General features: G+C 41.8%; 1 protein-coding gene across 5 annotated transcripts in view; it reads left to right on the plus strand.

The window, feature by feature from the left end:
• The window catches only part of dennd5a (DENN/MADD domain containing 5A), a 30,578-nt gene that overhangs the window by 7,022 nt on the left and 7,179 nt on the right, over positions 1-16,377 (plus strand). The window contains exons 2-15 of one of the 5 annotated variants that reach the window (XM_020098821.2): positions 1,431-1,502; positions 2,322-2,431; positions 3,212-3,896; positions 8,416-8,603; positions 9,114-9,425; positions 10,878-11,093; positions 11,184-11,418; positions 11,840-11,929; positions 13,100-13,250; positions 13,396-13,489; positions 14,284-14,415; positions 14,662-14,814; positions 14,936-15,023; positions 15,124-15,211. In XM_020098821.2, coding sequence (XP_019954380.1) covers positions 1,431-1,502; positions 2,322-2,431; positions 3,212-3,896; positions 8,416-8,603; positions 9,114-9,425; positions 10,878-11,093; positions 11,184-11,418; positions 11,840-11,929; positions 13,100-13,250; positions 13,396-13,489; positions 14,284-14,415; positions 14,662-14,814; positions 14,936-15,023; positions 15,124-15,211 — 2,614 coding nt within the window. Of the gene's footprint in view, positions 1-1,430; positions 1,503-2,321; positions 2,432-3,211; positions 3,897-8,415; positions 8,604-9,113; positions 9,426-10,877; positions 11,094-11,183; positions 11,419-11,839; positions 11,930-13,099; positions 13,251-13,395; positions 13,490-13,693; positions 13,799-14,283; positions 14,416-14,661; positions 14,815-14,935; positions 15,024-15,123; positions 15,212-16,377 lie in introns of all 5 variants that reach the window. The other 4 variants (XM_069524314.1, XM_020098823.2, XM_020098822.2 and 1 more) reach the window with 4 other exon arrangements.

Raw genomic sequence — 16,377 nt, forward strand, 5'->3', positions numbered from 1 at the left:
AATTCACAGTAAAAAAAATCCCTGATTTGTCATAAATGTCTTGCTCAAACAAAAGTAACAGAGAGAATGATTGTAATCTTTGAGGAGAAGAGATGAGAGACTCATCTTATCTCCTTGTGTGTGTGTCACGGCTGAGACGTTTCATAAGATTTTCTCATCCCTGACCACACGGCCTGCAAAAGTCCTGGTTTCACATCTCACAAGGCTGCATTAGCCTGAGAGCAGCTTTACTTTGAAGCTGACATGGTGGAAATAGAGAAGAGTCGATGTGTGTCAGCACACATTTGGCTTTGACATGCTGCATGGTTGTATGTTTCTGCCAGCAGGACTGTTTATCAGTGCTTGTCAAATGTCCTGCATTAAGAGGACAGCAAAAAGCCTAGCATGGCTCCATATAAAGAGTTTCTTTCATGTCAAATGTTAGATAATCCAGCTCCAGGGATAGTCAGTCCGCAGTAGAGACCATTCACTGTAGAGTTTAAACCGTCACACTCTACTAATGGATACGCACATTAGATCAATCTGCCAAACCAAATATATAAGAATATCTTATTTTTCAGTATGAGATTGTCTATAGCAATCATGTCTACTGAAGAAATGTTGATAATCAATGCTGCAAATATTAGTTTTTAATTACAAAAACTCAATAATGTTCTTTGGGCACTGTGATGTTTAGCAAATGTTTTAAAAGAAGTAAAGAGTGTATTCATCTGTGACTGTTTAAATCTGCGGATTAATATACATTTCGTGTTCCAGAGAGAAGTAACAGCAGTGTGATATTCATGTTATATAATATAATAAAAGTATGAGTCAGCAAAACTGTGGTTTATATTATATTGAAGATGTTAAACGGCAGCATGTTAGCATTGTCTATTTGGGTATATTAGCACACTTACATTAGTAATGAGCTCAAAGCCTCACAAAGCTGCGAGCAGGACATTACAAAGGACATTTTTTGACACCTACTACCTTTTCAGTGAGTTTATTTTGATAATATAATCCATATCAGAACAATATGGATCACAGAATGCATATAAAGATGGATGACACTTCCTCCCACTATCCAGAAATTAAGCCAAAATATCCTGGATACGCTCATTGCCCGGTCTCAGCCAACTGGGGGCGATCAAGACACTTTGGCTTCACTTTTGGGACACTGACATGTCGTCCATCTTTATATACAGTGATATGAATGTACGTGATGTCCAGAAGAAGAGGAAGAGGAAAAGAGACACATAACAAGTTATTCTGTTATCATAACGCCAGCTGTTGGCTTGAATTTGCATACCCACCTGACAGAGAAGCCACATCTGCGTGCAGCTTGTTCTGAGGACAAAGCAGCCAGGATGTGTCTGCACAAGCTGAGAAGTGATGCTCTACCCATCCAGAACCAGGCTTTTAATTATATTTTTGTTTTATTTGTTGTGTAGCTTTATGCCAGTATATAGAGGCTACTAAATTCAGAGATGGGGCCAGAGGAAAATTGGCAAAGGCAGACGAAGGTAACCCTCCCACCACACACACTCCTACCCCTCTTAACCTGAACTCAGCTTTAGCCCTTCAGCCTTTAACCTGGCACAATTTGTTTTTTTCTCCCTCTTTTGTTCCTTCAAATTTTGAGTTTCCACAGTTATTTTCTGCACAGGTTGCGGGGACTTGCCCTCTCTGTTTTGCGCACTCTGATTTCTCTCCTCCTGGTTTCCCTCGTCCCCTCCCTCCCTCCCTCCTTCCCTCCATCTCTCACTTCCTCCAGCAATAGCTGAACGAGCTGATGTTTGACAATCACTGCTTCTGTTTCTCTCTCACACACGAATCCAGTGCTGCCTGTGCTGGCATTGCTTGGTCAATGTTTACTCTCCCCCTACACTCTGAATGATTTTTCAGTGCTGCCTTGGTGTGTGCATCACTTCTGCTTTACTCTGGGTTCAAATCAACTCAGTTTGTCTTTTTTATGATTGATTATTTTCTGTGCTGTTTTGTATTGCCATTAAAGCTGTCAGGAAGCATTCAGAGCTATAAAGTTTGGTTGATTTACTTTCTCTGATAATCTGTTTTGGATATTAAGATGCCATCTGCGTCATCATATTTACTTGGTTAGTCTCTAGTCTAAATGGATGCAGATGACAGCTTTAAATGATGCAATACAATCTTCCTCCCAAGACAAATATGCTGACTCGCTGTTTCTTCCTGGAGTTGTGCCTGGCACCTGCTTCTGATCAAACTGTTTTTATTTTTACACCTGGAAATCTACATAGGGTGCTTGTCTTATTTGTGCCTTTGCCCTCTCTCCCTCTCTCCCTTTCTCTCTGTTGGACTTTCAGGTGAGAATTTTGAGCAGAGTCCGTTGCGGAGAACCTTTAAATCCAAAGTTCTAGCCCATTATCCAGACAATGTTGAGTGGAATCCATTCGACCAGGATGCAGTTGGCATGGTACGATCTCTTTACAGTTATAACACACCAACCTCACTCTTGAAGAGTGAAAGCATGGCTGAATGATAGAGATGGGTCTCTAAGTTTAAAGCATTGAAATGTGTTCCACTGCTTATATATTATACTAACATGCAAATTTCAAACATTTCCTCATGCCAAGTTTAGACTACAAAACTGGTAGTCTTGCAGTCATTATGAGTTTATACTACACGACTGACAGGAGTAAGACATGACATGGATCTTTTACCAGAAGGAACTCAGATTGGTGGCTTGTGTCTGTCATTTCCAAAATATGTCATTTAGTCTTAAAGTCACCATTTATGTAGTGTGAACTGTGAAGTAGTTGGTTTTTAAATACTTTTTGGAATTGTAGTAATTCCAGACAACTCATACAGTAGAATTAGCATTTGTAGCATTCTCTAACATCTCAAACTGTCCTTTTTTGTTAGTTTAGGAAAATAGTTAAATAAACAATACTTCATACTAAGTAATGCTTGTAAGTATAATTTTGAACTTTGGGCAGAGCCAGCTTTAATCCCCTGTTTGCAGTCTTAATGATACGCTAGGCGAATCACCTTTTAACTCCAGCTCTGTACTTACTGTGCAGACAGGAAGATAGTGTTAATGTCATTCAACTCTAAGAAAGTGAATTTTTTATTCAATATGACAGCCATAATGTGCTGATGTAGGCTGTTAAACATCGTCTCTTCTCAACAGTGAATTGGGTTCTGATGTAGTCTTTTATTCCTCTCACTCTGGTCTCTGTCTGTCGTCTCACAGCTCTGCATGCCAAAGGGTCTGTCGTTCAGGACGCAGGTCGATTCCCGGGAGCCTCAGTTCCACTCCTTTATCATCACCAGAGAGGACGGCTCGCGGACCTATGGCTTTGCCCTCACCTTCTTCGAGGAGGTGACCAGTAAGCAGATCTGCAGTGCCATGCAGACTCTTTACCACATGCACAATGCAGAGCAGTACGACATCCTGCACACTCCCACCTCACCACAGGGACCTGAGGACCAGCGGCACCAACCACCCCAGCCTCGTCCCATGCTCCACGCTGCACCCGCCATCTCCCGCCTGCAGCGCTTCAACTCATATGACATCAGCCGTGACACGCTGTATGTGTCAAAGTGCATCTGCCTGATAGCACCCATGGCCTTCCCTCAGGCCAGCAGGAAGGTGCTGCAGCAGCTTCACCAGGCTGTGTCCTCCCCTCAGCCCCCACCCCTCCCGCTGGAGAGCTACATCTACAACATCCTCTACGAAGTGCCGATGCCTCCTTCCGGGCGATCCCTCAAGTTCTCAGGCGTCTACGGGCCTGTGGTGTGTCAGAGGCCGAGCACATCTGAGCTGCCACTCTTTGACTTTGCCATCGGTGAGATGTTTAATCTGCTGGGTGTGGAGAACGTTCTTCAGCTGTTCACCTGTGCCCTGCTCGAGATGCAGATTCTGCTTTACTCACAGCGTAAGTAGCTGGTCGAAGTTTTCACTTAACCTTTAACATCTAGTCGCATTAGGACGTATTGATTACAAATATCCAGGCATCTGTCTCCCATTACAACCATTTTCAAATACTAAAGGAAAATTGATACTAGTGATAAGGCTTGCTGTGTCGTAGAGACACACGTCATTAAAACTTAGTATCTAAATGGCTGGAAGAGGAGAATCAAGAGACATATAATTTGCATAACAGCTGTTTATTGAGCATTATGAGGTCATGTGATCCTGGTAGTAGAGACATTGACAAGAGACATAGTGTCATGACATTAGAGTAGATATTGTCAGGGGACATGGTTATTACTCCCAGCTTTGAGACTTTCTTCTCCATTTGAACATTTTAGATGGCTGGATGAAAGGCATAGGTTAGTGTTTAACCAAAAATGCTGTTACAGATAAAGATATTAAGCTTTTTTTAATGCCTTAAATATCATGATTTAACTTATTACTATTGTTTAACTTTATAGAAACACAGCAGAACACTTTGGATGGTCGTTGACAGGTCATTTACAGCTATGGCATATGACATTTTTTCCAACCATGTCATAAATCAGTCAGATTAAGTGTTTATAGTTGTTAATGGGCCAGGTCAAAGCATGCAGATCTTCACACAAGTTTTTCACAAGTGCAAGAAATCATTTTGTCAAGAAAGAAAACAACATAGCTATAAAAATGTTTTAATGTTCCCTGGATCCTTTCTAATGTCTACATAGGTGACCGATCATTTCACTAAGTACATGTGAACATTGGATTATTGGTCTCAGACAGTACTGAAATAGTTGGACACAGCCCGCAACCCTCAATTTATTTTATTCCCACACTGTGACTCCATAATGGAGCTCTGTCTCCAACCCCAGAAATGTTTAGCTTTGAAACATCTGGATGGTTTTTGTATAGGAACGAAAACAACAACCCGAGGCTACGACAAATGTTTGATATGCTTGGCAGAACTACTGTCCAAGAGATTACATAACCTGTTGTGTGGCTCTATTAATGTGATGTAGTGTGAGGATGAGCTTGTGTAAATGTTAGTCCTCTTAGCCATTACAGACAGCTGCTACTGAACTCACATGTAAGAGTGTTGCTATGTAGGTTCATTGTGTTTGCACACTTGAGAAGGCAAGCTAAGCAGGAACATTTGATCAGCTCTGATTCGTCTTGAGTGTGATTCTTCCTTTAAAAGAAACACAGAGGAAGTCTGATAGTCTTTGCTTAATTTAATCAAAGCTTTTTAATAAAAAAGTGTGTGTGTGTGTGTGTGTGTGTGTGTGTGTGTGTGTGTGTGTGTCTCTCTGTGTGTCTGTGTGTGTGTGTGTGTATGTGGGGGGGGGGTGATTGGATCCCTTACGACGGCTAAGGCAAATGGTTTACAAAACGCCAGGGGACAAGGGGGAGCAGCTCTTTAGGGGGAAAGCCGTGGTGTTGCTAGGCAACCCAGAGACAGGGAGGATAGCTGTGATGCTGGGTGATTATTATTGGTTGGAGGTGACATCATGCCCTCCCCCCCATGAGGCTCATCACTGCAGAACATGAGGGACGTGAAGGATGTTTTGTGGAGTTTAGCCCTGGCAATCCTCCGCTGAGAAGAAATGAGGGATTGTTAATGAAAGGACACTTTAACACTCTGAGGAGAGGGGTGCTCTGCGAATAAGGAGACAACTGTGTGTAATGTGCTTTAAATAGCACAGTAATTCAAAACTGATTTCAAAAGAAGAAAAAGACCTTGGCCACAGCCTACTCTGTGAAGCCATAAAAAATATTTTGAAATGCTTTTCTGCTGCTTCTTTCTTCCCTCACAAACAGGAAGCCTGTCATGTGTCACTCATGTGCCAAAAAATGTGACATCCTATAATTAAGCTGTTATTTGTTGTTTTATTTTTTCATGGCCCTTTTCTGTCTTGTGAAATCTGGCACAGGATTGATCAGAAGAGAGGAAGAACGGGGTGTGAAAAAGTGATCTGACTTGAGGATGTTACAAAAAGACAACACACATTTCAACCACAAAGATTCAGACTTCATCTGAAATTAAATTTAAAAGCACAAATTTAAAGCTGGGTCTCAGCAAAGTATGTTTCTTTGGCCTGAAGATACAGAAACAATCTCTTTGTCTTTGACCCAAACACAGACGATCAGCCACTATAAACTAAACTAGACAATTTATCTTTCTTATTATCTTTTTGTAAATTTAGAAATAGCATTGCCTTACTTTGTTTTTCAGCTTTCAGGTGCACTTCCATTATTCCAAAACCTGCTAGAGTTCTTCTCCAATAGCTTCTCAACCATATATTATCAGTGTCTATGTATGTTTTTATTTTGCCTTTTGCTTCTTACCAAAGGCAAATAATAATTAGTCGAAATGAGGATGTGCCTGTCGCCTTTATTGAAACTGATGCTGCTTAAACAACCGCAGGATTTTGTTGAACGCGTTGCTTGATCAGAATAGTGCAGAGATCTAAGATCTATTGAGGTTTCACTTCTGTATGTTCAGTGCATTTTTAACCAGCTGTTCTGCATGCAGTTGCACTTGGCTTGTAAACTGTACAGCACCTGCATCACTTGAAGTTCAGGCAGCAGCCCTGTTGCAGTGTGCACATTTTTAAAGCATGTGCCTGTGGAAATAAAGCAGCAGACCTGAGTTAAAGTGGTTTATTGTTATGTGACCCAGTTTAAGAGCAGAAGGGTGATGTTAGTATTCTTGTCCCCATCCTGGGAGAGGAAGCTGCTGAGTGGGATGAGGGGGAGGCCCAGGCTGGGTTGGGTGAGAGTCTCTTCTCATGGGCCAACACATGACCAAATGAAGGAATGGTATTTATTTTGGCACCATAACAGGAGAGGCCGAGCTGCTGCTGAAGCTGAAGCTGAAGCTGAACATACACTAGGTGTCAACAGGATAGAGCAGGAATGCAGATGAAGAGGACCGGACACATATTTGCATGTATGGCTGTTGACTTAAGTGTGAAACTGTGGACGTCAAGGAGTGTAGCTATATGGAGTCACGAAAGCGAAATTTAACGTTCACCACAAGACCAGCTGACTGTTGCTGTGTTCACAGGGCTGAGTCTGGATCCCCCAAAGGACACCACAGGACCTCCTCCTCCCATGAGATAGTTGAGCCTCACACAGACTAAACTTTTGGCAGGCAGACAACAATTTAGAAAATGTGAACGTGTAAAACCAGTACAGTGTCCTCAAACTACCAGTTAAAGTTAAATGCGGGGCAGCATGGTGGTGTGGTATAGTTAGCACTGCCACCTCGCAGCAAGGAGGTTCCTGAGTTGAATCCGGGGTCTTGCTGTGTGGAGTTTGCATGTTCTCCCACGTGTTTGTGTGGGATTTCTCAGTGCACTCCAGCTTCTACAGTCCAAATACATAAATACTGGGGTTAATTTAATTGGAGACTCAAAATTAACTGTAGGTGTTAATGTGAGAGTGAATGGTTCCTGTGATACGCTGGCCCTCGCCCAACATCAGCTGGGATTGGCTCCAAGGTTAAGAAGTGTATATATAATCGATGGACAGAAGTTTAATGTGAGCATTAGAACTACCACAATGTCAAAATGCACCTTTGCCAAAAACAAAAACACCATCTTGCAGTACACTATGGATAAGGGGCTGTAAACACCAGCTCTGTCGTCCATAATCAAGCACATTCGACTCTACATTAAAAGTCTAATCATCTCCTTACATTGGGACACAACTTATGTGTTATCACAAATCATTGAAGGTTCATCATTGATCCAGTTCCACTTCGACCTCTACACGACACGAAAACAACTAAGATAACCAGAGCAAAGAGTTAACACAGTAGTACGGTTGGCTGTCTCCTTTTATCATGTTAGTTTACTTTGTTTCCCTTAGGGTGAAGTACAGAAGCTTATTGCCTTCACTTGAGAAAGAAAACTCTGAATTAATGCTTATATTTTGGATGGACTTGTGTGGTTACTGCTGACGTAGCAGGACGAGCTACCAGGCGAAACAGGGCACTTGAGGTATTTCAGACTCAGGCAGCAGACTCAATCTGGTTGCATTAACAGAGAGTGCTGTTGCTGGAGGAGTAAACATTTATCAGAAAAATACATTTTAGCCTAGAACTTTTCTGGGGGAATGACACAGTGGAAAACAGTTGTGCAACTAGATTTTGTACTTTTGTACTTTTATATTCAGATGTTGTGGAAACTGTCAGTCGGAGTAATAAAGCAGCAGAGGTTTACCCTCCAGGCTTCAGTGTTGCTTCTACCCTTGAAAGTTAAATGTGCCCTACTTTTGTCCAACAAATGTTGAAAATACCTCTTATCACACAGTTGACCTGGAATTTAGCGCCTTTAAACCACTATTTAGGCGGAAAAGTGATCATTCAGACCCATGACGATAATCAAGTCAGGAGATGCACCCTCAAATTTGCACCATATCCTACTCTGACATAAATTTGACTTGGTTACGACTGTGGCTTGATCACCCTTTGTTCGTTTTCTTTTTGTGTGAAACAGATTACCAGAGGCTGATGACGGTGGCAGAGAGCATCACAGCCTTAATGTTCCCCTTCCAGTGGCAGCATGTGTACGTTCCCATTCTGCCCGCCTCCCTCCTCCACTTCCTGGATGCTCCTGTACCGTACCTCATGGGCCTCCACTCCAACGGGCAGGACGACCGTACCAAGCTAGAGCTGCCACAGGAGGTACAAACGCACCGTGGTGTCTTCTAACGCTACGTTTAACACAGCTCTTAATTTGTCCCTTCGCTGAGTTTTGAATGGTTGTAGTTTGCTGCTATATTCACTGTTGTAGGATTTTCATGTTATAGTGAACAAGCCCTTAGATGTCTTTTATTTTCTTTGGGCACACAAACTCTGTTGCCTTGTCAGTTATTTTATTTTCGAAGTTTTCTTTTTATCATGTGGCTTCATTTTAAAACCTCTTTGCTTCAGATCATTTTAAACATAGGAATGTTTCATTTGAAGGTCAGTTACAATCCAGACGGCCTGCGAGTTTGATTCATTGAGTCATTAGGAACATGTGTAATAAATAGAGTGTGGTCAGACATTCCCAGTAAATCATGAATTGAGTTGTTGGATCGAAATGCATCTAGAAATAGGCTTTGTTGAATTTGTAATACTGTTATTAGGACTTGAAGGACTAGTAACAATGATGACACTACTGTTATACCTGGTTTTTTGCTTCTTCTCAAGGCTAACTTGTGTTTCGTGGACATCGATAATCACTACATCGAACTTCCCGAGGAGTTGCCCCAATTTCCCAACAAGCTGGAGTTCATCCAGGAGATCTCAGAGGTGCTCATGTCCTTCGGCGTATCTCCAGAGGGAAACATTCACTCCAGCGACAGCCAGGTGAAATACCAGGGCCTCAGATCTGTTGACATGGTCTCCGACAAGCGCAATGGCAACCTGGCCTCGCCCCTGAACTCTTACCTGCTGAGAGAGAATGAAACTATCGCCAGACTGCAGGCCCTGGTCAAGAGGACAGGTGTCAGCCTGGAGAAGGTGAGAAATGATGTAACCATACAAACTAAAAATCAGTTGCACTAACAATCATGTGCTATATATTGCTCCAAATGTTGCCCTCAGGTCAAGACCGTAAAAGGTTTTTAATTAATTTAATTTGTGGAATTAGTAGTTTTGCTAGTTCTGAAATGAGGATGGTCAAATATAGGAAATTGATAAATATTATTACTGCATGAACTAAAAATACCACAAGGTTTACTGCATTGCTGCCCTATTACTGTCAATAGTGCAGTACAGCACTGTAAACAAAGGGGGGCGCCCTTCTGTCACACAATGAACAGAACATGTTTCGTCTGTACAGACAGAAAATGATAAAGTTGTTTTTATATTTAATGTTTTCAAGTGCTTTGAAATAGAAAAGTAATGAAGTAATGTCTTAAGTTGTTTTGATACAGTATTTCTACCTCTCCCATATTTTTTTTGGGGGGGGGGTTATTTGCTGTAATGGGTGCCATTCTAGTTTTATGTGTCTCGAAGGTGTTTTATTATATCACACACACAAGAAGAAACTTCATCGGTTCAAAGCATCAGCTCCAGTTCCCTTTGAAATGCTGCCGATCGATAACTCACAGCCTTGATGACAGAAACACATCTAATTTCCATTTGAGTATCTTACAAACAGTATTCAGCAGTATGATGAATTACTCCCTCTGAAGACAGATAGATGGATGAATTGGCTGATATTTACAGGAAGTCTGTGTGGTAGCAGTCTAATCAGCCTGTGTACTCGTGCCAGCATCAATTATGAACGCAGTCGTGAACAGATGAGCTAGTTGTCTGTTTAGTTTTCAAGCCATGAGGTTAGTCCTCACTTTTAAATAATCTAATCTGAACTCACTGCTAAGTTTGAATCAAGGAAATGAGTCAGTGATGAAATAGACTCTTGTCATTGGGTTGCGACATTGTTTTTGTGTACATATATACAGTGGACAGATGACTCAGTCCAGCTGATGACCTGCCATGCTGAAAAAAGCTTGTGTTTGCTTTGCGCCATGAATCAAAACATCTCCTCGACATACACAGACCGTTAAAGGCTCATTTATGCCCAACGATAGATGCGCACATGGAAAGGAACAGAGCCTTTTGTCCGTATTCCGCGTAAATTCCGTCCATATTTGTGCACTTCTTCTGAAAGCTTATGGACACAGATGAAACAATATAGCCAGTACTTCAAGCGAGACAACCATAAGACAAGAAGAAGAAAATTCAGCAGTGGCAGAACTAGAGGAATTTATATGATTGTTACTTTACATGATTTTTAACGGACACATCTCTTTTCATATGTAAAGGCAGAATCAATGAACCTTAAGGCAACATGACAACTAAACAATGCCCTGCTTCTTTTCTATATCTCACTTCCCTCTCACACGCTTTTTTCACTTTTGTGTAACCTCTGTCTTTCCTGTGCATGTGCATGCTTGTGCACATCAGCTGGAGGTGAGAGAGGACGCCAGCAGCAATAAGGACGTTCGGGTTCAGTGTGATGAGGAGGAGCTAAAGATGCACCAGCTCAACATCCACGTTCGAGAGGTCTTCGCCAACCGATTCACCCAGATGTTCGCCGACTACGAGGTGTTTGTCATCCAGCCAAACCAGGACAAAGAGTCTTGGTTCACCAACCGAGACCAGATGCAGAACTTTGACAAGGTACAGTGGAATAGAAAGATTGTCATTATTACACTTGATCTTATTACATTTCATTCTTTGTAACATTAAGTTCCAACTTTCCACGCCCAGGCCTCCTTCCTGTCTGACCAGCCAGAGCCCTACCTGCCCTTCCTGTCACGTTTCTTGGAGACGCAGATGTTTGCTTCCTTCATCGACAGTAAGATCCTCTGTCATGATGACGAGGACAAGGAGCACACGCTGAGGGTGTTTGACTCCCGGGTGGATAAGATTCGCATGCTGAACGTCCGCACGCCCACACTCCGCACATCGATGTACCAGAAATGCACCAACATTGAAGAATCAGGTAAGGATTAATAATCACTCCTGAAAACATGTGAAAGCTTTGTGGATTTTATAACAATAAAAAGACTTTGCAAAGTGTTGAATAGAATTTAATCGTACAGTATACCTCAGTATGGAGAAATACCAAGTGATTGGTTTGCACTAATAAAGCTGCAGGTTTTAGTGTGAACATCATAAGCTTCATTAGAGCTTGTTAACTTGAGACAGTAAAAAATGGAGTGGTAAAATGATTTCACTGTGTAAAGCCAAAACATTTCCAATCCAAAGTTTTGTGAATGTAATTAAAAATCCAGAAAGTCCTATAGAACTTCTTCAATTTAAAATCCAGTTGACTGTCACTGTAGATTCATTGAGGCACATTAACTTCTCCACAGATTTTCTTGTTTTGTATAACTAATTGATGAATGCTGTCTCGTTCGCAGACAAACTGCTTAAAAAGCGATATGAAAAAGCAGATTTTGTCGTTCCTGGACCTCATGACATCAGGCTCGAGAATGACGAGACTCACCTTCGTAATATTTGCTCTCGTTACCTCCGCTTTCTGAACACGTGTGCAGTGCATTATGTCGGTTTCACTCATAGAGGAGGGATGGGCGTTCATTTAACTTGTCCACATATTAATAATTCACTCAGAACTGGAGCCCGACCAATGTCTGTGAAAGGCTCATAGAGAAATATGTACACAAATGTTTTGAATTTAACTTATATGAAAATATGTCTATACCCCTAACTTATTTCAGGTTCTATATATTTGGTTGTATTTTTTCTTTTCTTTTTCTTTATAGCTATTTATAATTAAGTTAACTGTAAAATATCCAACTTCAATTCCATCTCTTGAGAGATCTGATAACGGATTCTTAGGAATCCTTGCCACATTTGTATTTTTTTTTTTATATGTATATCAGCTGTAAAATCTTTTTTTAATCCCTTATATCAACACACATTAGTTGGTCTTTAGTCAGAACGCTCTGTGTTTTAATAGAAAACCTTTTTGTAAAACACTTATTATAAATCCAATAATTCTCTGTGAGACCCTTCATACACTGCACACTGATCTTTATCGTGGCACTCTGATATCTTGCAGCATGCAGGGGAACTGGTGATGAATTCTTTTCAGGCAATTAAATCTTTGTACCTGTGAATTGCAGCTTCAGACAGTCACTCTTTAAAATTTTCAAGTTACATTTTCAAATCTGCTGTATATCTCACCTTGTCTGTTTTGTATCCTTGCTCTGGGTGTGTTGAGGCGTCAGAAAGACTCTGTCTAAAGCTGCATTCATGGACAACTCTGAACTGGTTGTTTGTATTCTGGGTCTTTATTCTCTCTTCCCTTGATGCTGTGGGTGTTTAGAAGAAAATTAATTTTTCAGTTTATTTGTCACAAAGTTATTGAATAAGAAATAAAAAATTGTTTATTGAAGTTATCCTGGTTTCTCAACACAATGACGTTGAGGAGATGGAAAAGAGAGAAATTGACTGGGTTTCTTATCATAGTATATTTCAAGAAACAATAGCCCAGCTCTATATATTATAAAAACCCATAAAAGGTAGAATCTCAACAGAACTTGACTCCCTGATATTCATCCTTCAACTTTTTTCTCTTTCTCTTACCAACATGAGTAGTTCCAGTTGTTTCTTCATTCTGTAGTCTCTCCGCTGACTCTGTCACCTCTCATTCACAGAGAAAGCCATCGAGATGAGAGTGACGAAGATCGATCACACTGCCCTCCACCCCCACCTGCTGGACATGAAGATCGGTCAGGGACGCTACGAGCAAGGCTTCTTCCCCCGGCTGCAGTCTGACGTGCTCTCCACTGGGCCCACCAGCAACAAGTGACTATTTCACACTAATATCACATAACTTCTGCAGTGTCATTTATTTGTTGTTTAAAATAAACCTTCAAGGATTTGATTTTATGGTCTGTTTTCAGAAAATTGTCAGTAAAGGTGATTCGAGTCATGTTGTTTTGTGTCACAGATGGACCAAGAGGAGCGCTCCAGCCCAGTGGAGGCGGAGGGATCGACAGAAGCAGCACGCTGAGCACCTTTATTTAGACAATGACCAGAGAGAGGTGAGAGGTCCCCACAGGGTTTTTCTCGCCTCAGCTCATAATTAAACACATTGATCGGCCGAGCTTCGTTTTCTTTGTTCATTTTGCATGACATGTTCTCTTTTTACTTTCAGTTGACTTCATGCTCTCTCCTCCTCACACTTTTGGTCACTGTCTCTTTTTGTTTTTCTCTGTCTCTTTGCACTCACGCTCACACACTCTCAGCATGTTGAGTGCTTGTTTCCGGAGCTGCAGCTCCTGCTGTTTCTTGACTACTACTGGCTCTCACAGTCCTTCAGGCCCTGTCTAAAGTCAGTGACAGTGGACTTGGTATGTGTTGGTAGTCCACATGTGCTGTCCACCCATGTCGTCTTTAATTCCCTGTGCTTCCCACCAGCAGCTCAGCTTTATCTGATGTCACTCATGAACTACATTTTAATAATTGTATTGAATTTTCTGAGTTTCACCCCTTATTGATTTTGATTGTACTGGTTCGGAAAACTTAAGTCTGGCATAATTATTAAAGCATAAATCTGGTGTGTACTGTAAGTAATGAAATAAGCTGTTTAGTCTGACATACATGTATATGTAGAATATTTGAGTCTAAATAGTAAGCAGTCTGACTTTTACTATTGAACAGTGATTTACACTTACGGCTCTTCTCATTTCCTCTTCATAGACCAGCTCTGTGGTTAGACAAATGTTTATGATAAATGTCATAGTAACCTTCACTAGCAACATGAGATCACCAATTTGCTGAATTCTACAGTTTCTCTGTGACCTGATTGCTGACTGCGATCTCTGTCTTTTATCAGAAGTACATCCAGGAAGCCAGAAACCTGGGCACGACCATCCGACAGCCCAAACTGTCCAACCTGTCGCCTTCCGTCATCGCTCAGACCAACTGGAAGTTTGTAGAAGGGTTGCTGAAGGAGTGCAGGAACAAGGTTTGACTATTTCTGTGATGTGGTTGAGGTTTCTTATGTTTACCTGTATTTCTTTAGTAAACAGCTACTTTTAAGTGGTCACTGATAATAAAGAGCAAAAACCAAATCAAGATTTGGAATTTTCACAAGTCTTCTGTTTGTAACTCATGTTTACTATTACACAAAAATCAGAGTGGGACCAGATGGAAGCTAGCAAACAGAGCATGAAATAAAAATAACGCCAAAATAATGTTTATTAATCTTCAGACCAAGCGTATGCTGGTGGAGAAGATGGGTCGGGAGGCTGTGGAGCTGGGTCACGGAGAGGTCAGCATCACCGGCGTTGAGGAGAACACTCTGATCGCGAGCCTCTGTGACCTACTGGAGAGAATCTGGAGCCACGGGCTGCAGGTCAAACAGGTCAGGACAAACTGATCTCTGCGGTGTCCATGCAATCCTCAGAGCTGCTTCCACAGCTGGTGGATGTGAAGATCCCTCAGAACAAGTAATGATGCTACAGTATGTTTTCTCTCTCTTTCAGGGTAAATCTGCCCTCTGGTCCCACCTCCTGCACTACCAGGAGAGCAAAGAGAAGAATAATGCCACTCCCGGTGGTCTGGGACCTCCAGGTAGAGAAATCCCTTCACTTCATAAACAAAATTAATCACTGACTATCATCGCATTACACATAGGAATTTCTTTATGTTCCTTTTTTTCCCCCCACACCAGGTTTCATTCATGACACAGAGAGACGCAAATCTGATGGTGGTGGATCAGCCATGCCACCTCTGAAAGTCTCTCTGATCCAGGACATGAGGTGAGGATTATTTAGATGTGAACTAATGTGCATCTGATTTAAGAAATGAATGGATGATGTCTCTCAATATCAGTGAATGTACCAATAGTTGTTTTTAAATGTATCGCTGCTGGTCACTATTGGAGGAAAGTTAGACAAAGACTGCCCCCCTGTGGTAGCCTGTCAAACAATCCCTATTTACCTTCCTGTTCTCTGCACATTTAATTGATAAATCTCTTAAATGATGAAGTGAATATTAAAATCTTATCAATTACAATCAAACAATTATTTCAATCCTACCTGAGAGGTTTTAAAAGAAATGCAGCATGCATTTGTAAATTATATTTATATAAAATCACAAATTACAATGTGCTTTGCAGAGTGCAAGGGTAAAGCAGTAAAATTACATAGAATACTTAGATGCTGCTAACGCTGCTGCTGCTTGTGATGCTCTCCACTCAGCTGTAAGCAGGCTGCAGACCCAGCACCCACAGCCTCTCCTCCTGATCTCTGGGGACTTTAATCACGTTTCTCTGTCCTCCACTCTGCCCATATTCACACAATCCACACCAGGGACAACAAAACTCTAGATTTAATGTTTGCCAATGCCAAGGAGGTATACATGTCATCACCCCTCCCCCCCTTGGGAAAATCAGATCACAACCTGGTGCATCTCTTGCCTGTGTACAAGGGGCCTGTACCAGTTGTGACCCGCACAGTGAAACAGTGGACAGACGAGGCCGAGGCGGCACTGATGGACTGCTTCGAGTCAACTGTGTGGGAAGAACTGTGCTCTCCTCATGGTGAGGAGATTGACAGTCTCACTCACGTACTACATCAACTTCTATGTGGAAAACACTGTCCCCAAGACAATACGGTGTTTTCCCAACAACAAACCTTGGATTAACCCTCGCACTATCTTGGGACAATAAAGGAATTCTGATTCTGATATTAAATTTATCAAATTCTAAAATCACGCCGTTTCATGGCCCTGAGAGCTGCTGCGGCTCACCTGCGTGCGTTCGTGTTATGGCTGTCGTCATGTTATCCACCATACCCAACCAGAGCTGAGAAATCGAGGCTTGTGGTGCGTGAAGACGGCTCAGAGCGAATCTGTGTAACAGCACGTTACTTCTGGCCTAATTACCAGACCCCCCGCCAGACTGACTGAGAAAAGAGGAGGGGGT

The sequence above is a fragment of the Paralichthys olivaceus genome, chromosome 1, assembly GCF_024713975.1.
Source record: "Paralichthys olivaceus isolate ysfri-2021 chromosome 1, ASM2471397v2, whole genome shotgun sequence".
In the NCBI taxonomy this organism is placed as follows: domain Eukaryota; kingdom Metazoa; phylum Chordata; class Actinopteri; order Pleuronectiformes; family Paralichthyidae; genus Paralichthys; species Paralichthys olivaceus.